We start from the raw sequence: 24,262 nt of genomic DNA on the forward strand, positions 1-24,262 counted from the left end.
ACTACTGCCCTACAATGGCAGGTGCTGCCACCAGTGGAGCTGTGTCACCAACCCGCACCACCAGACAAACAGTGGCAAAATTAGTGAGTGGAGGTCTTGGTGCCAGCACACTGAAACGAGGTACCAATGGCGCTGTAAAAGCTGAAAAAACCAAATGAACGATGACTGAAACTTTCCCAGCCTACTTACTAAAGAAGGCAGCATTTCTCGGGCATAATAAGGCCAATGTCTCGTTCTTGGCAATGGTGAATTGCCTCTGGTGGGCTCCAAGAAAAGAGATGACTAAATGCTCGAGAAAGCTGCGTTCTGCTGTTTTTACGATATTCATGTGCTGTATGCAGAAGACTTATTTCATGTAGCAGGCTGATTAGGCCCTTTCAACAATGGTGGAGTGAAATGCCACTCATCCCTAGGCTCATCAAAAAATATATATATATTTCAGAGACTAAGGCTCAGTACTGCAAAAATTCACCACCTTTCTTCTACTCTTTTCGTGAAGCTATGCAGTGCCTTGCCATTTCATTGTTTTACACACTTCTGAGTTGGCAGGCACCCCAGTAGTAAGAGCAGCTGGGGTTAAGTGGGTAAGCAAACAATGTCCTAATGCTCTAAACACAATGATAGATATCCTAGATGAACATGCACCAAGAGCAGAAGAGAATCGAATGTCTAACCTGAGGCAATATCACCTGCAAATATTCGCTTACAAGTCACTGACGATGCCACCCACCGGCTCCTCATTTAAGCTTCTTAGTATTTAAGGACCTGTTACGTGACATTTCAAGAGGTCATTATAGCGCTGCAGACCCTTTCCAAATTACACAAGGCCAGACGCCTTTGTTGATGCTGCGAAACAAGAGATCTAATGACTGCCCTTCAGCCCTCTCTGCGCCATGTTGCATGCTCTGAACCACAGAGCGCACTCCCAGTTGTTACCTGCACTCAGGAATAGCAGTGGCACCGAATTCTGCTTACGTCACACAAAAAGTAAAAGGGTGTGCGCTCTTGATGCAAAAAGCCTCAGTCTTGGGATTTCGGGAAAAATTAGAGCAGTGGAGGGCGTGTTTGCTGTTTCCGCCCCTTCATTTAGGCGCTCCTGCCGACGCTCAAGAAGCTGCAGGTTTGAGCTTGGACGATATTGTTGGAAACAACGCAACATGTTCTTTTGTATTCTTTTTTTGGCTCCTTCAATATGTTGAATATCTTTTTTTTGTCATTTTTGAATAACACCACTACATTGAAAAATGCCTCATTTAGGGCGATGTTTCTTGCACTTCCGTATGTTATATAAAAATGAAAGTAGGTACGCTCCTTTAGCCCCTAGACACCTATCTGTTCTTCAAATTTGAAGAAGGCGTGCTTTATATTTTGAGAAAAGAATTTTCTTGAAAATAGCCTCATTTGAGACTTGTGCCTTTTTCAAAATTTTTTTTCTAGCAAGTGACAACTTCCTTACAATAGCGGAAATAAGCCTGACATATTCTTTCTGAACCATACTTTTAGTATGCAAAATATACCGTATAAACACATGTAGGGCAGCACCCTGTTTTCCCAAAGGAAATAATTAAAAAAAAACATGTAAGGGCCGCACCCAAACTTTCCTGGACCCACGTGAGAATAGCATTCGAAATGCACGAGCACAGGAGCTTCCAGGCGCCACCCATGGATGGCACCCGAGGCCGCGGGTCATCATCATCATCTTTTTCTTCTGCCACGAGCTTCCACTATCTGTATCGCCATCGTATTACCAGTTCAGACTTTGTTGTGTTGTGGCTGTCAAAGCACGTGCTTTTGGTGGTTGCGTTAGCGTGGTCGCTTGTCGTAGTTGTGGCTCTCATGTGCTGTCTTTCTTCAATTTTTCATGAATTGCCACCGAGCATTGCCATTCTAGCATGATGGGCAAGCACCTAGTAGCTACATAGCAGGCTTTACACTGAAAGTAATGGAGTTTGCTCTCCAACACAGCAAGCGTGCCGTGGAGGAAATTTGGCATGGACGAGATGTGCGTCCGACGATGGTGCAACCAAAGGGATGCGTTGAAGAATACCAGCTCCAAAAAGTGCGCTTTCCGAGGCAAGCCATGCAAGTTTCACGAGCTAGAAGAAGAGCTCCTGTGCTATGTGATGGAAGTGCACAACAGTGGCTACGAGTTGACAACAGACATGCTGCGCTTGAGGGCACAAGCATTGGCGCGTGCTAAAAGCATAGCGTGCGAGGTCTTCAAAGCTAGTGCCGGCTGGGTACGAAGATTTCTAAAGAGTAAGGGCCTATCCTTTCGGGCAAAGGACCACGCTGTGCCAGCGTCTGCCCCTCTCCCCCCCCCCCCCCCCCCCCCCCCCCGACTACACCTACAAGGTGATCAGCTTTCAAAAGTATTTCATCAGTCTACGCCATGAGCACAACTACATATTGTCTCAGATAGCGAACGCCGACCAGACCCCCGGGTGGTTCTACTGTCCCGAGAACTGCACAGCTGAACTGAACGGTAAGAGTGTTTTTGTGCGGACAACTGGCGTGGAGCGCCAACAGTGCACCGTTACGCTGTGCATCCCCGCAGATGGGCGGAAGCTGCTCCCCTAGGTCGTCTTGAAGATGAAAAAAGATTTCTAACGACATCTTCGCCAAGGGAATTGCAGTTCGAGCCCAAGAAAAGGGCAGGATGGACGATGAGCTTGTGCTCGACTGGGTAAAAAGCGTTTGGGAGAAACGCCCAGGCGCCATGTTGGCCCGAAGATCGCCGCTCGTCTTGGAACAGCTTCCGCGGTCTCTTGAAGGACAGGGTTAATGAACGCCTGCCCGGTATCCACACGGACATGGCCATTATACCAGGCGGCCTCACCGACATGCTGCAACCCCTGGATCAACCCCTGGATGTCAGCGTCAATCGGCCTTTTAAGGTTGAATTCTGAAGGCAGTATTGGACTGGATGGAAAACGGCAACCACGCCGAGATGCCGAGAGGGCGGCTCAAGAGGGCACCGCTCGCGACTGTGCTTGGTTGCATTTTGTCTGCATGGAACTCCGTGTCAACCGACATTGTAACCCGGAGTTTCGAAGTGACTGGGATTTCGAACAGTTTAGATGGGACTGAAGACTTGTTTTGGGGTGAACATTTACCAGAACACAGCACCAGCTCGGAGTCGGAAGGCTACGTGAGTGATGAGTGAACGGTAAATAAATGCCACGCATTCCAGATCTGTGTGTTTTTACATGAAAAAAAAAATTCTAAATTCACGTGTATGGGTCGCACCCCGAAATTTGGCCATCGTGGCTTTAATCTCTAGGTTATTACGTCACTGGAAAGTTTCCAAATTGAGCTGTGCGTAAGAATTCTGCCTCTGCCACGACGTCGGTAATAATTTTTTCTCCTGAAATATACCGTAAAAACCGGACTATAGGTCTAACCGGAATATAGGTCGACCCCTAACTAACCAATTCTAAAAATAAAGAAAAAAATTAATGGAAAAAGTACCGAGAGACACCCTTACCTTGAAACAAATGTGACTCAACAGGTTACATGCACAATGGTGGCAGTATTTATTTTCATTTAAATGCTGCTCGTATGTACACCCGGCCAATTCTTTAACAGTATCGCGCGCCCATCGACCCGCGTGTGCGTTTCTGGCACACAGAAGTACGGCGCCGTAGAGCGAAGCCCTTCCTCTTCAAATCGCCACACCCAGGATGGCGAGCCCTTGAATTGCACCCTCGCGAATCTAGAGGCATGCACGATCTCTACCGCATTCATGCAAATGCATTCGGCAGTCACAGGCAGTGATCTTGCACGCAGTGCAACCTTTCCTTTCAATTCTGGATAGGCTGCGGTCCACCCATGAAATGATGTTTTCTTCTGGTTGCTGCAAGTTGTACCGCATTCACGCAGATGCATTCGGCAGTCACAGGCAGCGATCTTGCACGCAGCGCAACCTTTCCTTGCCATTCTGGATACACTGTAGTCCGCCCACGAAATACTTTCTTCTGGTTGTTGCAAGTTGTAATACGTAGCTTCCACCTCAGCCAGAACTGAATGCTCTTTTCGGATACTCCAAATTCGCGCCTTGCCGCCAGGTTGCTGTGAGCTTCCGCATACTCAATCGCGTTTTTCTTGAAGGCGACGGTGAATTGTCGTCGGCTTCCGCTCATTTTGAAACAAAATGTGAAAGAGCAGCCTTTTAACGAAATAGCTTTGCAATGACGGAAACGCACAATGGCGGTGCTGCTGATGGTGATGGAGGCTGCTGACTTCAGCTGCCCATTGTTGCAAGACTTCCATAGTTTTTCTGCCAATGACCGGTATATAAGACAGGGGTCGACTTTTCACCATAATTTTTTGAAAAAAAGTTCGACCTATATTCCGGTTTTTACGGTAATCATTTTCAAAAAATGAAAATCACTGTTTGCCTACTGAATAGTGTACATAATATATAAAATAATGAAGAAAATTAAAAATATTTAGACAGTTTGACCTCGCATGGAATCAGCCAACTGCATGCTTATTATTATGTGCCTAATTAGAGAAGACCACAGGCTGCTATTGCATCATAGCCTAAGATGGAGCTTCCGTGTCGCCCTAACTTTTTTTTACATTTGGCTTCCAACGGGTCTTGTGGTGAAGATAGAAGCATTTAATAATTTTTGTCTTCGCAGTTAATTATTGACTGGCAGCTGAAGGGGATATCAAGGGTAATACAGTATATTCGTGGGCTAATAAAACAAAACTAAAAATGTCACATGGCTGCTTACGAAGTGTGTCTGGCAGCTGCTTACAGCAAAAAAAGAAAAGACTTTTCCACAGTCACATAAGTAGTACAGTGCACAAACTACAATCATTGCTTGAAAGAAATCAAATATTTATGTTGACAATCATGTGTAGGATTTAACGTCTTAAAGCGATACAGTAAACCCTCGTTACAGGAGACACTCAAGGAACCCGAGAAAGATGTCTCTTGTAACCAAAAATTCTAAAAAAACTGAGGACTAGATCAGTTTATTGCACATCAGGATATAAGTGTGTTTAAACACATTGACAGGGAATTGTTAATTTGACTTAACTTCAACATGACTTTTAGACATTTGAGTTTGTGTCTGATGCGAAACTACCGCTCAGACCATTTGTAACGTAACTGATTATAATGCGAGACTGCACTGAACGCAGCTTTTTGTGAAAACCGCTTCGCTTCCCATAGAGGTCAATGTATTGGCATACCGCTTAATACGTGGCAGCGCGAAACCGAAGACTGTGTACAGTTCAGTTTCTGGAAAGCCTGGCAGCCCGCGTACCGGCGCGGGCCCATGGGTACCGGCGGGCACAACGAGCGTGCTTCCCAAATTGCGCAAGAAGGGGGGCAACAGTCGGGGTGGTGGAGCGTTGTCAGCATGGTTCAAGGCAAGGCGGAAGGCAGGAGAAGGTAGAAAAAAAAAAAGAAAGTCGCAAAGCAGGCGCTTTTCCTCGTACTTTCCGATGCGCCTCCATTGGACACACTGATTGGACAAAACTTGAAAGCACGTGATGGCACACAGCCGGACGAGCATGCTGGAGTGGTGGCCGAGGCAGCGGCGAGCGCAGGGCACGACACTGCAAGCGCTGCTCATAGCTTCATTCGATTCAGAGCTGGTTCACGGCACCAATCTTGAAAAAGTGTCGATGGTGTCAGCGCAGTGCTGAACCAGTTCTGTGGTGCAGGTGCAGTGCGTCAGCAGCGCTGCACCTTATGTGCGACAATTTTCAATCGAGTGTGTGCAGGCAGGTCTTGCCGTCTGCTCGCCATAGAGGTATTCAGTGGTTCAGTTCTTGCATGTATTTTTTGCGTGCGGTCACTTTCGTGCATACCTAGACTTGTGTCGGCCATGGAGTTGGCCATGGTCGACAACGAGGACATCACATAGTTCCTTGTTATGGAGTAGTTCTACTCTTCCGACAGTTAATACAGTGAAAGCTCGTTAATTCAACCCCCGTTAATTCAGAAAATCAGACAACTCGACCTGCACGCGTGGTCCCTACAATTATATATAGGAGTCTATGGGCAAAACTCTCGTTAATTCGGACAAATTTTACCACACATTGGTTAATTCGACCTAGTTCCACAGCCCACCAAGAGCAGTGCTACTGTAAAGCTGAAAAAGAAAAAGAATGCAGCGTAGGCCATCCGTAAGGTCATCGTCATCAGCAGTGCGAGAGAGGGCGAGGGAAGCAAGGTTAGCAGCAGCCGAAGCACCTAGTGTCTTTGTGCTTCATTGCCTTTTGCAGCCCTGTTCCAGTCATCGTGTTAACCCTATCTTCAGAAAGTCTCGTTTTGGCATGTGTTGTCGTTGCCTTGTGTTTCTTGCTGCTAAAATTGTGGTTATTTAACCCTAAGGCGCCTTTTCTGGTTATTGCGTGCTTTGCCAGCGTGTTTACTGTGCTGCTTTCGAGTGCGTAGCACGCCGTACCTGCACGCCTCGCCATCACGTCCTGCTCCGATGGTGACACCAGCAAAGCGGCCGAAGTACTACAAGGCAAAGGACCTAGCCATGAAAGTGGAAATATTGAAGGCGCTGAAGGACGGTGTTTCAAGCTCTGACGTGACGGACAAGTATGATGTTAAAAGAACAACCTTGGCCACGTACGTGAAAAATGAAAGCAGCATTATGGAGGCGTTCAAAAGTGAAGCCTGCAGTACCAAAAGAAAACGACTGCAGACGGCGGCCCACCTGGAACTCGAAGAAGCCATAATGCGATGGATCAGAAATGCACGTGAGGCCTACCTCCCTGTGAGTTGGCCATTAATTTGAGCCCAGGCTGAAAGGTTCGCCACGAAAATGAACATTGAAGAGGTCAAAGCTTCTGAAGGTTGGCTTGCTCGTTTCAGAAGCCGTCACAATCTGACTTTTAAGAGTGCGTGTGGCGAAAGAGCTTCCATGGACGAAGACAGGATCAAGGAGTGGTGGATCACCGGGATTCCTGAACACCTAGCTGCGTACGACGCTCGGAATATATTTAATGCCGACGGAACAGCGCTTTTCTTTAAAGCACTCCCAGATAAAACAATTATCTTTAAAGGTGATCCGTTCACAGCAAGTAAAAGAAGCAAAGAGAAGGTCACTGTGCTACTTGCTGCCAACATGACGGGAACAGAGCATCTGCCTCTCCTATTCATCGGAAAGGCTCAGAAGCCGAGGTGCTTCAAGAATGCGCGGCACTTTCAGGCTGAATATCAAGCCAACAGGAAGGCTTGGATGACGTCCAGCATATTTCAATCCTGGCTTCATCAAATGCACCGGCGTTTTGGAGCTGAGAAACGGAAGGTTCTCATGGTTGTGGGCAATTGCAGTGCTCACTGCAAGGTGTTGGGCCTGGAATGAATCAAGCTTGTGTTCCTCCCGCCGAATACAACCGCAGCCCTTCAGCCCATGGACCAGGGCATAATCCAACATATAAAATGCAAGTACAGAAAGAATGTATTGCAGAGCATGCTTCTCTGTATGGAAGCTAGAAATAACTATGATCTTACGCTCCTCAGTGCTTTGAACATTCTGGCGCACGAATGGGCCAACACGCCTACAGCAGTTATTGCCAACTGCTTTCGGCACGGCGATTTTGTGCAACCGAACTACTGTGTAGGGGAACCGCAACCACAGCAAACGACAGCTGTTTCGACAGCGTCTTGCCTTCGGCCGTGCGGCTCGCCGATTATGTGTCCATTGATGATGTCGCCATTGCCGGTCAGCTGACTGAGGAGAAAATCATTCAAGAAGTGACAGGCGCCGACAACGACAATTGTCGGAAGATGACGTTTGTGAGCACCTGCCCCAAACGATGAAGCGCAAGGTTTGTGTTCCTGATGGTTTGTGTGGAGCGGAGCATCTGGCACCTGTTACGAGCTATTGTGGCCGCTCAAATTCGTACGAAAAAGCAGATGACAATAACAAACTTCTTTGCCAATTAAAGGTACGTCATGTTTGGGCAAATTTCTTGTTCTTTTGTTGTTCATTCGATATTTTGACATTCGGATAATTCGACAATTTTTCACGGCCCCATCACTGTCAAATTAACAAGCTTTTACGTATGAGGAAACCGACTCCGTGCTGTCCTTCGCCACAACTCACTTGTTTCGACCGATCGCAGCCAAATTCCCAAGTACATGCTGTCCTTCGCCACAACTCACTTGTTTCGACCGATCGCAGCCAAATTCCCAAGTACAGTTGAATCCCATTACAATAAAATTGATGGGACGCACGACAAATTTCGTTGTCGCGAAATTTCGCTGTCGAGAAATTAAGCAAAAATGCAAGGCAATAACTCCAGCAAAACATAGTTTTATTGCCAGAAATCTGTGAGCTTAGCCTGCATGCATTTCACTGCCAGCAGCAGCGTCACGCGACCCTCGCACTCTGTTAACAGCGGCATCGCAACCTCCTCGTCATGTGTGCCAAGGAATTTTCTAATAACGTCGAAGGCATTCAGTACCTGCGATGAGGCTGCCGGGGCAGGTAAATCTTGAGCGGAGTCGTCTTCATGATCGGACGGCTCTTCCGGCTCGCGAACACTTTTGATGATGTCTTCATCTCTTCGTTCCTCGTGGACAATCACGTCCGCGTCAGCGCCGAGGAAATCGTCCAGCGCTATGTCAGCAGGGACGTTTCCAGCCTCCTGGAGCGATTTCCAAGTAACGTCAATCCCCGGAGTCGATGACGATGGTACGCTTTCCACAGCTGCAGTCATGCTGGTCGCCTTGCTGTCGACAAACCCAGTGTGCTTCTAGCAATTGTGGATCACGCTGCACCGTGTTGCTCTCCATGCCGCTGCCATCATTTCTAAAGCAATGAAAAGATCGACTTTCGTCTCCCTACCAGCGTCGGTGTTCAAGAGAAGCCGCTGAATCAACCTCTCCCGGTAGGAAGACTTCATGCTCTGGATGATGCCTTGGTCCAGGGGTTGAATGATTGAGGTACAGTTCGGCGGGAAGAATTTCAGCTCCACACTTGACAGCTTGACGTCGTCAATGCGGTGCGCTGAACAATTGTCCAAGAGCAAACAAACCTTTCGATTTTGTCTGCTCATGTCGCGGTCAAGTGCCACCACCCAGTCAGCAAAAATGGCACGGGTCATCCACGATCGGCTGTTTGCCACGTACTTGACAGGTAGGCTCCTGTTCCCCTTGAAGCAGCGTGGTTTTGCACTTTTGCCAATAACTAACGGGGGGTGTTCGTCACACCCATGCACATTTGTGCACAGCAGCACAGTCACTCGTTTCTTCCTATGTTTGCCTCCGTGGCAACGCTGCCCTTTAAAATCAAGCGTCTTCGCTAGCAGCATCTCATAGAAGAGGCCCATCTCGTCTGCGTTATAAATATCAGACGGAGCGTAACTGCTCATTATGTCAGTAATGTTGTCCGCCGCCCATGCTGATGCGCCGTCAACGTCCGCAGATGCCGATTCACAGCACAAAACCTTGCCGACGATGTTATGCCTTTCTTTAAAGCAATTCAGCCATTCTATGCTTGCCTTAAAGGGACACTGAGAAGAAATTGAAGTTGGCTTGTATCGATACAATACCAGTTCCTCATCACAAAAACGCCGCTCTTACTGAAAATAAAGCTATTGTAAGGTAGAAAATAGCAAGAACCAAAATACAGGTATCGCCGCCACAGGCAAATCTCACAAGTACAAGCTTGGTGACGTCATAGGACAAGAGACACCACCTTGGAGGAATTTTTCTTCCTACATAGAGCAGCGAATCTCTGAGGCTAACTAAGGAAGGTTGCGCGGTTCAATATTGAAGTAAGTTTTGTTTTAAAACCAATAGTGCACTTTAAACACACAAGGAAGGCAGACAAAAGACAACCTGAATGTTGGAAGCAAATAAAACCGATGCTTGGCGGCGCCACAGGCGGCCAGGAGAGTTTCGATTTGTTATGGCGCTTCGCGTCTATGAGCTTTGTGTGCCCTGTGGTTTTATTTTTGTTGTGCCTTGATATACAAGCGCCGTACAGCAGAGGAACTCCAAGTGCTGCTTCAAGTGCTAGTTAACCTTTGAAGGAGCCTGTTAAGGCTGATCAGATGATCGCCACGGTCGATGAAAAACTATGATGGCACGATGGCCGGTGATCGTACAAGACAGTTCGCAGTATAAAGAGTACTTGTGTCTTTGCATGCTCGCCCGGCGAAACATTCCCGGCTGTGCCAGTCAACTTCAAACTACTTAACAGAAATCGTTTATTAGGGACGGGAGACAAGGTACAAGGCAGTTAAAAAAAATTGCTGATGGCCTAGCTCTGTTAGGCAAGGATATACGTAGCGAAAGCGCGGAGATTTCTGCATCGGAAGAGTGCATTCACTAGATGCGCCTTTATTGATGGTCATACCATAAGCCATCGTGTGTCGTGGCGGAGTGGTAGCGTCTCCGCCTCAAATGCCGAAATCCCTAGTTCAATTCCGAGCCTCGGCACAGGATTTTTTTTTATTCAGTGAGTGGGCGGTGGGTTTCAGTGGCTCCCATAGATGCCACCACCGAATACGTTGGTTAGGCTCTGTTAAGGCGCGTTTATGCTCTGCGTAACGCACGTGTGCGCTCTGCACGGCGACGTCACGTCGGCCAAAGCGACACCCTCTATACTCCAACTGCGCTTGACCGCCGACGCGTTCGGCGGCTTCGGCACACTCTGACCGCACTGGCGGAGACTCGGAGCATGTCTCTATTTCGCACCGAGTGCGCCAGCCGCCGCCAGCCCGGACAGACTGATTCGGCTCCGCGGCGAGGTGCGCGTTGGACGTAATTCAATAGCTTCGGCAGTTGGGCGGAGCTGTTCTTTTCGAGCTCTCGGCTAATTTAATCCATTCACAGTTACATCTGAAGGTACATGCAAGTGGGCGAGAGAGCCCGATCCAGTGGACCCGTTGGCTCTGGCGGAAGCCGTTGAAGCGTCGTGCGTCGGCTTTAGTTTCAAGCCGCCAACTTTAAACGCGACCGCCCTTGAGCACCCATCCGTTTTTTGTAGAAAAAAATAAATAAATAACTTGGCCCTTGCAACCATGGGAGACCTCGACGCTGCCTGCTGCACCGTGCAACCGCGCCGTTTAAGGAATTACAATCCATCGGCCCCAAAGCCCCGGACAGCCTCCGATGGGCACAACGAGCTGATCTTGTCCTGGCCCCTCGCGACTCCCCGCACTGGGGTTATGATATTTAGTTTGCAATGGCTGCTCACAGCGGAAACGACCCGCCGGCACCTAACCTAACCGTGCTCCCGCAAAAGCATCGCATGCTCTGTGGGGCCGGAGTTTTTGCGACAACTACGTCGTCAGGTTCGGGAACGGGATCCATCGTAACGCTGTCAAGACGCCGGTGCAAACGTAAACGAAGCGACGGTACCGACCCCCGATAGATGCCTTCAACATGCGGTGGCAGTAGCCTTCATTTCGGCAGCTGCTAGACCGCCACTAGCAGCCAGAAATCACGGAGTCTGCGTTTACGTCATGTTTCCCGTCACTCCGTCCTATGACATCATAAGAGTTCTCCGTGATGTCATAAGAGTTCTCGAGTTTGAATCGGAGCAGCGGGAAAAACTTTTTCAGCTTCAAATCCAAATTTGTTTGAAATAAATGCATCTTTCACTCCCGGACAAGCGGCAACAAAGCCATGAAATGCCGAACTATCAGATTTTGCTAACAAAAAAAAAATTGACAGAGTTCTCCTCAGTATCCCTTTAAAGTCGTTCAGCCCTAGCAAACAAGCATAATTTAGGGCCTTCTGTTGTACAATTTTACCGCTCAGGGGCATGTTTGTTGCTCGCGTATCGACGAATCAAGCATAGACAGCCTTGTCGAGCTCTTCATACGTTGGTTGCATCACTTTCTTGTGCTGCGCTGAAGTGCCTGATGAAAGTGCCTTCCTAATGCTGTCTTTATTCTTCAAAATTGTCGATAGCGAACTCGGCGCAATGCCAAAATCTGCGGCAATAATTGCCTCCTTTTTCCCACTTCAGTGATAATTCTATCCTTTTCTTCTAGCAATATAAACTTTCGCTTCTTCGTTGGCGGCGACATGGCAGAGGCGATCAACGAGATCAGACTGCAGCGAGAGATCGACGATCAACACACACCGACACATGAGAAAATAGAGGCAAGGGCTGCGGAGAAGGTGCGGAGAAGAGGCTGGCGACTGGATTTGGATTCGTCTTTGGCCCTCGTACAGCCGGCGGCCTTCGCACGGCACCAACAAGTCCCCTCGCTGCTTCCCTATGACGAATAAACGACTCCCAACCAAATTTTTTAATAAAAAATACATGAAAATGTAATAAACATACATTCCGTGCATTATTTAGCTGCTCCAAGCCACTGCTTTAGCAGGGAATAATCCCGTACAGCACCTAACTTTTGAAGAAAGGCAGGCCAATGACCAGTGAAGGCTCGCGAAAAATTTGTAGAAGCGAATGCGTGCTCACAAAGTAATTCGTTTTCGAGGAAATTTTAATACATTAACTCCTATGGGGATTTTGCAGGGAATGAAAAATACTTCGTTATGGCGAAAATTTCGTTGAAACGGCATTCGTTGTGCCGGGATTCAACCGTACTGTAAAAGCGTGGTTGCAATTGCTACTTCAATTTCGAATTCATGAGGCCCTTCAGACTCTTTATAGAGAGTCGTTCAAAGAACTTTTGGCATGCTTCAAGGCCCTGCATATTTTCCGACGCCTACAGGAAGGCACGAACAAATTACCGTCAAGAGCCCGCCTCGCTCATTTACCTCTTTATAAGAAGTTTAAAACTACCTTGCTGCTTAGCGTGAGCCCTGGCATCCCAGTACCCGCAGCAGAATGACCAGGCAGCGGTGAACCAGCAGCATCTGCCTGCATGCTAGCGCAGCAGGCAGAGGTACCGGCGCCGGCAAAACACGCCCAGATTCACTCTGCCCGTATTTTTCCAACAGCCCACACACCACTGTTGCGCCGTCTGGAAAAAAAAAAGTTTTATGTGAACCCGCACGCACACGGATGGCTTAGCTAGCTCTTACAAGTAGCAGGTACAACAAAAAAACACAGAAAGTTACCTGCTGTCGCGTACTTCAGCGCCATTTTCTCGCAAAATGACATAGGATCCGTCGATGACAGCGAAGGCCGCCCTCAATTCATCTTCAATACTTAGAAGCATGTTAGCGTCGTCTGCGCGTCGCCTGCTGAAAGCTCTGCACATGCAAAAATTTTTTGCACCTCCTTGGCAGCTGGTGCCGTAGTACCTTGCACCAAAGCAGCACCACGGCTGCACCCAAATCAATCGCGGACGGCGGTGCAGAGGGCGCTGTGAATCGGGGGCTTTGGTGCAGCACACCATGAACCGGTGCAGGCGGTGCAGTGAACCACAGCTGAATTGAATGCAGCTCATACCACACGCACGTGCGGCAGCGTCTTGTCATGCCTGAGCCTGTGAGCAAGGTATGTGTCACCGCGTGTAGCGAAAAGCTGACAACGCGAGATCGTCTACCAGCCTCGGCTCTCCAGTTCCGATGGCGTCTGCTCCTGCGAAAGCCAGGAAACTGCAAGCTCTCGAAACCAAGCAGAGCATTGTGAGGGATGTCGAGAGCGGTTTGAAAAAGGCTACGGTGGCAAAAAAGTACGGTGTCTCCGACGTTACTGAGTCCGCCATTTGGAAGAACAGTTGCGACAACAGCTGCAGGAAGACTGCACGTTGCTTTCAAAGAAGCGGATTCGTGTGTCAAAGTACGAAGATGACGCCGCTTTGTTTGAATGGTTACATTGGGGTCTGGGCCCAGGGCGTCCCTGTGAGTGGCTAGATGTTGCAAGCCAAGGCCAGGTGCCTTGCAAACATTTTGGGGCATGATAGTTTCAACCCACTGAACGGTTGTATTCAGCGATTCAAGGACCAGCACGAGATAAACTCGTCGTCGTCGTCGCTGACAATAACGGCATTGTGTGTGAAGTAGCCGCCACAGACGAAAACATCATGGCAGCGATGCGTGGTCGCGATGAGCCTCTATCCGAGGATGAACCCGACAAAGTGAGTGAAAGTGCAGAAGTTTCGTGAAAAGACGTGCTCGACTGTTGCAACAAACTGCCGTTCTACTGCACTCAGAGAAATCTCAGCGAGCAAGCGCTCAAGTGCTCTAGTGTTTTTGAAGATGAAGCTACTAGCAATGCAGTTCAGTCGCAGCGCCAGACTAAAATAATGTAGTTCGTCATTCATTACGACGCTTCGATAAAAAGATGAAATAAACGTCTTTGTTGCCTGCGATATGCAGCCTTGTGCGTCTGATGCGTTGTCATTTGCACTTTGAAAGGTAGGCTGGCCATTGTGAAAACGCGAATGCATGAAAAAACAATGTTTTGGTTACAGTGCAGTACCACTTATAATCCGGTCTATGCTGTATAGCGGATAAATCGAACAGAACTGTCCCATGTAAACATGGCGACAGCTCCGGAGTCCGACCAGCCTGACTACCGCGTACAAAACGACCGGCACCGCGACAGCTGGACTGAAATCTGAGCCAACATAAATTCAACTCAAGAGTCAGTGCAGGAGCACGACAGCAACTATAGAGGCAGAATGACGGAAATTTTGGTGCAGTCAGACAATAATCTCAAATGATGTGTGACATCCAGCTGAGGAACGGAACAGATTCGAGCCAAGGGAATGAACAGTGTAGCACATAAGAGTTGGTATGACGCTGGCCACATTAAGTGAGCATATCTGGGTTGCGTCTCTTCTAAATAATGAAGTATTTACTGTAGGGACCTAAAAAAGTTGCCCTTAGTTAACCGAGTGTCTCTCGTATGCAATGTTGTTAACATGGCGAACATAGGAAATATGAATATGAAATACGAACATAAGTTAATATGAATATTAACTAAATATCAAATGTTCAATTCGTACAGTCGCCGACCGATTTTTCGGACTCGAAGGGACACGAAAAATGGTCCGAGTAATCGAACTGTCCGAAAAATCTATGAAGTACAAAAAAATCACTTTATTGAGATGAAATCGGCTTAAAAATGTCACTGATTTTACCTCGCGGAAAATTTCTCTTGCTGGCGACGATTTGCACCTGTATTTACGCCAAAGTTGTGCTTTCACTGTACACGCTAGCCAGCAAGGTCACCGCATTTAGTTGGAATACTTCCCACACTTCTTTGACGGACCCGGCGAGCATGTTGTCCACAACCACAGTGTGCACCACACCGCTCGTCAAACACGCAAAGATAAGGCACTTCACGCTCAAAGCGGCAGAACCGCCAGACGCAATCACAAAACGGCGAACGGATGTAACTTCGGGAAGACTGAGCGCCACTCGGTCAACGCGGTCAGAGAAACCCAAGTGACGAAACAGCCAACGTATGAGACCCGCCACGGTGGCTCGCTCAGTGGTTAGAGCGCTCGGCTACTGATCCGGAGTACCCGGGTTGGAAACCGACCGCGGCGGCCACGTTTCGATGCAGGCGAAACGCAAAGGCGCCCGTGTGCTGTGCGATGTCAGTGCACGTTAAAGATCTCCAGGTGGTCGAAATTATTCCGGAGCCCTCCATTACTGCACTTCTTTCTTCCTTTCTTCTCTCAGTCCACCCTTTCTCCCTTCCCGCCGAGACGTGAGGCGACTCCTGCACAATTTCCTTCCCCCAACAACCAAATTTTCCCCATATGGGACAAGCGATAACTGCCCGCGACAACGTCGGCAACAAAAGCAAGTTGACGGCAATGACAATCCGGCTGCCACCTCAAAGTGTCAGAGATCGCAGGGACCTCTACTGGCAACAATGAGGTACCGAAAGTATGTCAAGCCAATCCAACTGCAGCGTAAATCCACCTCAATCCAAGATGGCGCGCCGGCAAAAAGCCGATAAGATGGCCGATTTTGGCCCGCAGGCGACTGAAATTAGTCCGAAAAATCAAACTTTCGGACTTTTGAATTCCGAAATATCCGTTGCTAATATGTATGTGCTTCTATGGGGTGACTGACGGTGCCTCATCGAGGTCCAAAATATCCTACAAGTCCGAATTATTGGAGTCCGAATTACCCGTCGGCTACTGTATTTGAAATTTCCAATATTCCCACACCCCTACATTTCAGGAATGCTCTCAGCCAGACCTTCCCTGCCTTGCCCCAATAAAACTTCTGCCCCATTGCAAACGTACTCAGCCTAGCAACTCCTTCATGTCAAAGCTGTCAATAAGTGACTTTTTCCTCTTCTTTCTGAACGCTTCTTTCCGAAGGCACATTAACGGCAATACTCAAGAGAAGATCGCTCCCGCTTGCGGCCGGCGACAGACACGTCAAACACACGACAGGAAGCGTCTCAGCCCATCGGACGGCACGTTTCAGTCACGTGCAAAGACTACCGAAAAGCAGTGCAAGTTGACTTTTTTTTTTCTGCAACCAATAAGCGTAAAAGCGCAGCAATTGCACAAAACTGAACACAAAAAGCTGCTTTCCGAATGAGACCAAGATGGCGGCGATCACTGCCGAAGAATGACGGCTGTGTGTCGCAGAAAGAGTGGTTTTCGTGTCGAAATCTGACAAGAGTGCGTGCGAATCTACACTTCTTTTAAGCGTATTACATATGAAATATTGACTGTGGGCTTCTGGAAATTCCCAGACTAGTAGGAAACAGCTGGGGATTTCAAAACTTCTATTCCTGAAAAAAATAGATTTTTTTTCGCGATTTTTTCACCCCCAGAAGCAGTCGCCCCCCTTAAAAGAGCACTGAGGAAATTGAAATGCTACAAGTGTGCTCGAGTCTGCATTCCGAGTCAGATCTCAAGAGCTCTCAGGTGATGATGCAATAACAAGTGTTCACTGCGTTGATGGCTTTATTTGTACAATGAACCCGGCTGATAACAAAGGCCACTTACCAAGTTTCGCTGTGCTTCCTCCAACTGCTTGCTTTTTTCTGCCAGCATTTGCTCAAGCTCTTGGAGTCGTTTTCTCTCCTCCTCCTACGGAAACCACAAGAAAAGCACTGTTAACAACAAGACTAGGATTGCTAATATACTATTGAGACAGGAAATGGTAACCCCACGAACAAAATAAAGCGCACGCTTGAACATCCAAAACTTAAGTGCGCAACAAAAAGGAAATTTACACAACCTACATTACAATGATAAGGGCAGCATCAAAGGAAGCCTTGTGCGGCAAGCATGCCAGTTACCCAAATAGTTTCTTTGTCGTTCATGTTATTCACACAACTTAACGTTCTCGCAGTGACAATCAAAACTCCCAGAATAAGACTAATTGAACAACTAAGAGTACCACTGAAATTTGCCTCCTTTTTCTACAATAAACTTTTACACAAAGCTTAGTGCCGGTTTACACACTGATATCAATTTTTCCTAAATGTCGCATCATAAAGACTTCTCATTCCCTCATTTTTAAATATTACACGTTTGTTCTAAGGCATTTTTTTCTCATCACTAAAATGAAAACAGTTCACAGGCAATAGGAACACATGATTGCCACACAGACTGACACTGCTACAAAGACTTTTTTTAATTTAACCACTAAAGCAATGATCTCCCAAGGTGAAATGCAGCTAAGACAAGACCCTCATGCAAACAAAAACTGCATCATTACATTATACAGCATAGAGCAGATCTTTTAATCTATAAGAGCATAACCCAGTGACTCACCCGAGGTATACCTGAGGGAAAGCCGCCCAGGTATTTGCGCCTCTGCATTGAGCTCCCCGCAACACATCATCGCCAGGTGCCCTCTCACATCGTACGCTAGGATGCCCCACCGGCAATGGGGGCAAACAAACAACCACAGCTTCTCTGCAGCATTTTTTTTTTCCTCAGTTCCTACTACTTTTTCATTTTAACTGCGGAGGAAACGAGACCTTTCTACCCCACCATCCCTTTTTGCCCATAAAAATCTTTTCTTTCATTTCGAGCCCACTGCATCAAACTTGCCAAGTGAAAGGACGCATTCATTCTCTTGCCTGTGGTTGACAGCCAGCTTCCCTGCACGACAAATTGATTCCAGACACTCACGCTTGGTTTCCGGCGAGACTGCAGTGCCTAGAGAGAGAGAGCTTGGAAGAGGCATAGTTGGCGTGCAGGGGGGAAACAAGTCTCGGGTTAAACAGGAGTGTTCCGCCACCGCCACACCCTTGCTCGCTGCCTGTGAAGAGCTCCCACGGAACGCTGACGATGTGCACACAGTCCAAGCACTCCCCTGGCTTTATGTAATGCTTTCTTTAGCGCTCTAAATGTGCGCCCAATCTACCTACACACTTTAAGCTAGCATGGAACTACTTGCCACGTAACCGTTTGATTCCCAGAATTGTTTCATTTTTAAACACAGTTAAACATTTCCTCTACAATATGATCTTACAGTCTCATTATAGTGCATGATAATGTCTGTCCAGCACTGGGACTGCAACTCAAAGGACTGGTCTCCTCCGAGTGAAGAACTTCACAAGACAATTTCACATGCACTCCTGAAGAAATCTTTAAAGCTTTTGCCAATATATTTGTTGCATTCCCTACAGCTACTGTCACACCCGCTTCAGAGAAAAGCACTGTGCAATGCAAGCTAAGCAGAACACAATTTAAAACAAGGCAACATACTACACTGCATTAGCCCACACTTCATGCATGCCCCTTCGTTACAGCTTAGCCTCGACACTGTCCCACATAACACTTCGCCTCAGCAATAATAAAGCTGCAAAAGCGTTACCACCTACAATGTTTTTCCTACTAAGCCCCAACAAAATCTGCATATGCCTACACTGGAAAAAAGATCTACAGTATCAAAACAAAGCACACCCATGTAAAGTGAAAACTTCATTGCAGTGCTAACAAAGTACCCCTTAATTGTGATCACCACACCCTTAACTTGTTCTCAGGCCTTATATTTGAAGTCAAACTCTGCAAAACCCAAAACTTAAAAAACCCTTTCTCCTGACTGTCCACAGAATGGTGCTCAAATTATGAATGAACTACCTCACCTAGCATTACTGCAATGCAAATCAATGATGTAAGCAAACAAATTCTACACCATAAGGGTGATAACTTTTTCACACTGATCTGTTGTCTTCAAAATCACTTACTACAAGACTAGCTCCTTCTGATTTTCCTACTGGCAAACCATCAGAATGCTTGCATAAGTCCCTTTAATGTGGTTCGTATAAGAGTGCCTGCATAAAACTTGTCTGCATATTTTCTGGCTGAAAAGAATATGTGAAATTGTATGCAGTGATTTCAAATCGAGAAATACAAGTTTTAACGCATTGATTTCCCAACAACAAGACACAAAATAAGCTTTCTTCATACAAAATCAAATCACACAGTAAAGCCCACAGACAATGACAATATAAAAATGCACTATACTATGTTGGCACACTCTCATAATTTATGCAATGCCGAATCAAGCAGGAAAGCGCAAACCTAATGAAGACAGCAGTTTGGAAAGCCAAAAAGGCAAGACTGATAAAGCAGTTTCCTCGAAGTGAATGATATACAAAAATTAAGCGAAAGTCAGCCTGAAATGAAAGCCTCAGCAACTCAATTTTCTACAAGCTTCTGTTTTAGACAAGAGCCACGAACCTCAAGCCAGTCAGCCACAAGCTAGCCTAAAGAAGCCAGAGAGTGGCATGAAGGACAGACGCCCTTTATCTCCTACCCAACAGGACAACAGCATTTTGACCCATATTGACGAAGATGTCCGACAAAGCTGGCACATTTGAGTTTACACAAAAACCTGTAACAGTTAATGTCCCTGCTCAAATCTTCATGTACTGTGTCATGATAAATGACATTCTGCAAAGAATCTGCTCGAGCAAGCTGGTACAAGAGCATGCGAAAAGCCAGATACGAATTGGAGGTAGCATGTTGCCATAAGAAATCAATACGAAATCTATATGCTGCAATCTATCTGCCGAAGTGGCTATCACTGGCCTCTCAACAAAAACCACAAAAACGCACGTATAATAGGAGGTTTTTTTCCCATAATTAGCGTCCTAAATTTCCGCCTTATACTATTTGCGGACCCACACAAAAATTTTCGAAGTTGCTCGAAGTTTTGGTTTCATTATTGCGGCGTGGCTACAGTTTGGCTTTGCTATTGGTGCGTGGCTATGCCTTGGCTTCATTACTCTCGACAAACGACGTCACGATGTCGTTTCTTTGTTGTTGATCTGATGGGTATGCCGAGGGGTCGTGGTGTGCCGTGTGCCTGTTGACAATGCACGTGCTCGCATGTAAGCCACGCTTCGCGAAGTGGACGTTGGCGACTCGGTGAAGAGGCTGCTACGCAGCTGCGGCACTGAACTCGTGATTTCGGGTGGGACGATGTCACAACTACAGCGCCTTGATGTTTGGTAAGCAAACCCTTCAAGGATGCAGTTAAGCGGTGCTACGCAGAGTGGATGCGCTCAGGTAAGCCTGCAGTGACGCCAACTGGGCGGCTGAAGCGGGCTTCACCAGCCACGCTGTGCAAATGGATCGTGGACGCGTGGGCGGCCATCCCAGAAGGTCTTGTGGATCATTCTTTTAAGAAGTGCGGCATCTTGAACGCCCTCGATGGCATAGAAAATGAGCACATTTGGGATGATTTGTCAGACAAAGAAATGTCCGAAGAAAGCGCTGCTGAAGATGAAAGTGATTGAAGTGCGGGATGCGATTTGAATAAATGTCTTCTCTGAGCTTTCGTCACTCGTATTATACGCGGGTAAACTTTCTTTTTTCCATTTTGCGTCTCTTAAAGCTTCACCTCGTATTATATTCGGGTTCGCATTATATGCGGGTTTTACGTTAAGCAGCATGCTTCACGGAACTCAAGCGCCACATCTTTTCAAGCTAAACAAAGGAAGGAGCCTGCTTAGCCAACAAGTGAAACATCAGAAGCATCATACCAATGAAATCCTATACCTTACACCTGCCACTTGAGCAGCTGGCCGTGTCTTACTATAAAGCCAAGTTAATGACAACGACCTCTTTTGTGTTCAAAGTGCCGTAGGAATGGCTGGCCGCAGCAACAGCAACAAAAGTGCCAGCAGCAACGTGCCACAAAGCAACACATTATATCACAGTTTGCTGTGGAGGAACGCTACACTTGATAAGCCACCATCTACGGGTCGCCGATGGCGATGACAACAGAAGCAGTCACAGAACAGCCTGGTGCAGCACGCGTGCGAAACAGCGGGAAGAGGGGGCCGGTGGCCTACCTCCCGCAATTGCTGGTCGGCGACCATCTGAGCTCGGCGCTGTTCCATCTCTTGCAACAGCTGCTTCTCCATGTTGTGTCGGGCCTCCTCGACGCGGCGTCGCACCTCCGTTTCCATTGCCTCGCGCCGCCGCTCCATTTCTTCGGCCACCCGGGCGGCCACCGCCTCTTCGATTCGGCGGTGCATCTCTTCTTCCGTCCTCTTGGAATGGTCTGCATCACGCTGCCGCCTGCATACACACACACACACACACAAAAAGAATGTCATCATGATCATCATCAGCTCAGACATGTCCACTGCAGGACAAAGGCCTTTCCCACTGGCCCCCAATTACTCCTGTTCAGCACCAGCTGTGGCCACCTTATCCCTGCAAGCTTCCTAATCTAATCCACCCACCTGACTCTATACAGTCTCCTGCAACATTTGCCTTCTTATGGAATCCACACTGTTAGCGAGAACTCGCCCAAACAGTGTTAGGCTTCGAACTTTTCTTTTACTATGCTGCAAGGCCTATTACCAACTTCTTCACTGACAGGCACCACACACGGAGTGAGTTGTGGCCTGCCGCCAGAGAACGACGCGAGGGGTGCCACAAGATCATCAGTTATATGCTCTCCGAATCATATGCCCTAGCCATGCCCATTTCCTTTTCTTGGTCTCAGGATATCACTAACCTCAATTTGCTCCCTAACTCACTCTGCTCTCTTCCAGTCTTTAAATGTTATGCCTTGCTTTCCGTTCCATAGCTCACTGCACTGTCTTCAACTGAAAAAGAAAATTAAATACTTCCAGTCTATGCATGTGTGAATGCAGGCACAAAATGCTTTGCAGCGGACATCATAGTGATACGAAATGGTATGTGAAGGAAGCTTGTCAGCACTACATCAGATATCAATAATATAAGCCTCCCAAAGGTTCATTTGCATGTCTCCATGGCTCAACAGTATGACCTATCAACATTAAGAGTTCTCGAAGTACTCGCTACCAATCAGCTACAACAGCTTTGACATGTCCAAGGCTGAACCAGTTTCAAAGTCTGCTGCAAATACTGCTTTAGATTCATCACTCGCAGCTCGAAGTATGCACAATGACAATTTACACTTCTCATTTAATGCAATTATCCAACAGGCACTCAAGGAAATGCTTTGAGCACATAAAGCACTCAGTGGTCAACTAATTCCAACACGACAAAATTGCACAATAGTTGGATGTTTAATGATTGGAAAAAAATGTCCTGTTCAGTAACAAATGCACCTTAACCGTCGTTTGCGACCAAAGGAAACGGACCAAAGGGAACAAGTCTGGCACTCTGCAACTTGGTAAGCGATTTCAAGAATTGGTTCAGAATTTCTGTTCCAAAGCTTGTACAGAAGTACTGGATGATTCTTCTGTAGCGTAGTAGATCAACGTTATTCAAATGCACAGGTGTGCCAAGCTGAACAAATTTCCATTTGTCGCACAATTCTGCAAGTGCCGGAATGGCCTGCATTTATGATTCCTGCATGGACACACAATGTTGCAGCTACAAACCTAAAAAAAGAGATTAATTGAAATGATATAACTTTTTGGGTCTAATGTATAGCATCTGCTTTCAGTACTCAGTGGCTTCTCTTTCTTTCTGCTTACATCACTGAAACACTCGCACTTCAAGTCACAGAGTGTCAGACCCTGCTTAACAAGGGATAGTATAGACTCCTGAGGACTAATTAAATTTGGCCTGTATCGATAGGGTACCGTGGTGTAATCACTTAGAAGACCAAAAGCACCAGAAACAGAGCTTATACAAACTAGAAAACACCAGGAAACAAAATGCAGGTGCCGCCATCACCGGCCGATTTCACAAGTAAACTGCATGTGTTGACACAAATTTCTGGGCATGGATCTGGATGCTTGCTACATAGCTGTTCACTCAAAAATGATAGCAACTAGTCCTTTTTGTGGTAAACACCACATGTTGGAATCGGGCGGCGGGAAAATTACTCAGTTCAATTTTTTCACCCATAAATACGTCTAAATGCAGCTGTAGCTGTACAAACGTCAACATCCCCATAAGGAGTACAATAATAAATTTTTACAGACAACAATAAATGGAAGGAGTCCTTCTCGGCGTCCTTTTGAAGGGAAGGAAGGCATAGCACCAGCAGCCTCACCTTCCTTGTTTACTGGCTTATTCAACATTTGCAGCGCTCAAGCATTTGGCCTCTACATTTGTACCTCTCTCTCTTTTAAGTAGTCTGGTTTACTCTCATGTTCAAGTAGTGATCATGTCAACTTTAAACTGCAAGACATTTTAGTGTTGCTTTCTAGACACTGTGTAAAGGCACAGACAAGATGGGAAAAATGTGCACTTCAAAGCGTACGCGATCAGTACCCTAGCCTTAACAGGCCATTGAGGGTTGCTCTATCTTTGTTGTTAGCAAAAATTGATGGTATGGCTCTCTGATTCAATGCTGAGAAAATATGGCTTGAAAATTTTCCCGCCACTTGATTCATACTTTTCACATCAAAACTGAAAAGGACTCCTTGGTCACCATTTAGAAGGGAATGCCAGTGCAGCCTAGCCTCACAGATCTGCGCCTATAAAGCTGTCTTGACGCACTGCCGTTTACTTGCAGCAATGGCGAGTGGTAGCGATACCTGTATTTCATTTTTTGGCCTTTTTTAGCTTAATAAACTGTCTTTTCAGCAAAAGTAGAGTCTCTATCATTTGAATGCAGAAATCTATCAATACAAACAACTTTGATTTCTCCTCAGAGTCCCTTTAATCTGAAAAAATTCAGCACACGGCCAAAGCATTGTTGCACCACTACAGTAAGTGGTAAAGAAGACTCGGACACAATAGGTTGCAGTTACTCAAAATTCTAAATGAATATTGATGTTAATTCAAGAAAAAATGAAGCCACCACAGTAGCTCATTGTTTATGGTGCTTGGCTGCTGACCCGAAAGATATGGGTTCAATCCCGGTCGCAGCAGTCGCATTTCAATGGAGGCGAAATGCTACAGGTCCATGTGCTGTGGGATGTAAGTACATATTAAAGAACTCCGGGTAGTCAAAATTATCTTGAGCCTTCCACTAAGCCATCCCTCATAACACGAACAGTTTTGGGAT

General features: G+C 46.9%; 1 protein-coding gene across 1 annotated transcript in view; it reads right to left on the reverse strand.

Annotated features, from left to right (window-relative positions):
• Positions 1 to 24,262, reverse strand: part of LOC144124796 (uncharacterized) — a 34,318-nt gene that overhangs the window by 3,140 nt on the left and 6,916 nt on the right. The window contains exons 3-4 of the mRNA XM_077657671.1: positions 21,153 to 21,381; positions 16,840 to 16,923 (exon numbers count right to left, since the gene is read on the reverse strand). Coding sequence (XP_077513797.1) covers positions 16,840 to 16,923; positions 21,153 to 21,381 — 313 coding nt within the window. The remainder of the gene's footprint in view (positions 1 to 16,839; positions 16,924 to 21,152; positions 21,382 to 24,262) is intronic.

Source organism: Amblyomma americanum, chromosome 3, assembly GCF_052857255.1.
Source record: "Amblyomma americanum isolate KBUSLIRL-KWMA chromosome 3, ASM5285725v1, whole genome shotgun sequence".
NCBI lineage: Eukaryota > Metazoa > Arthropoda > Arachnida > Ixodida > Ixodidae > Amblyomma > Amblyomma americanum.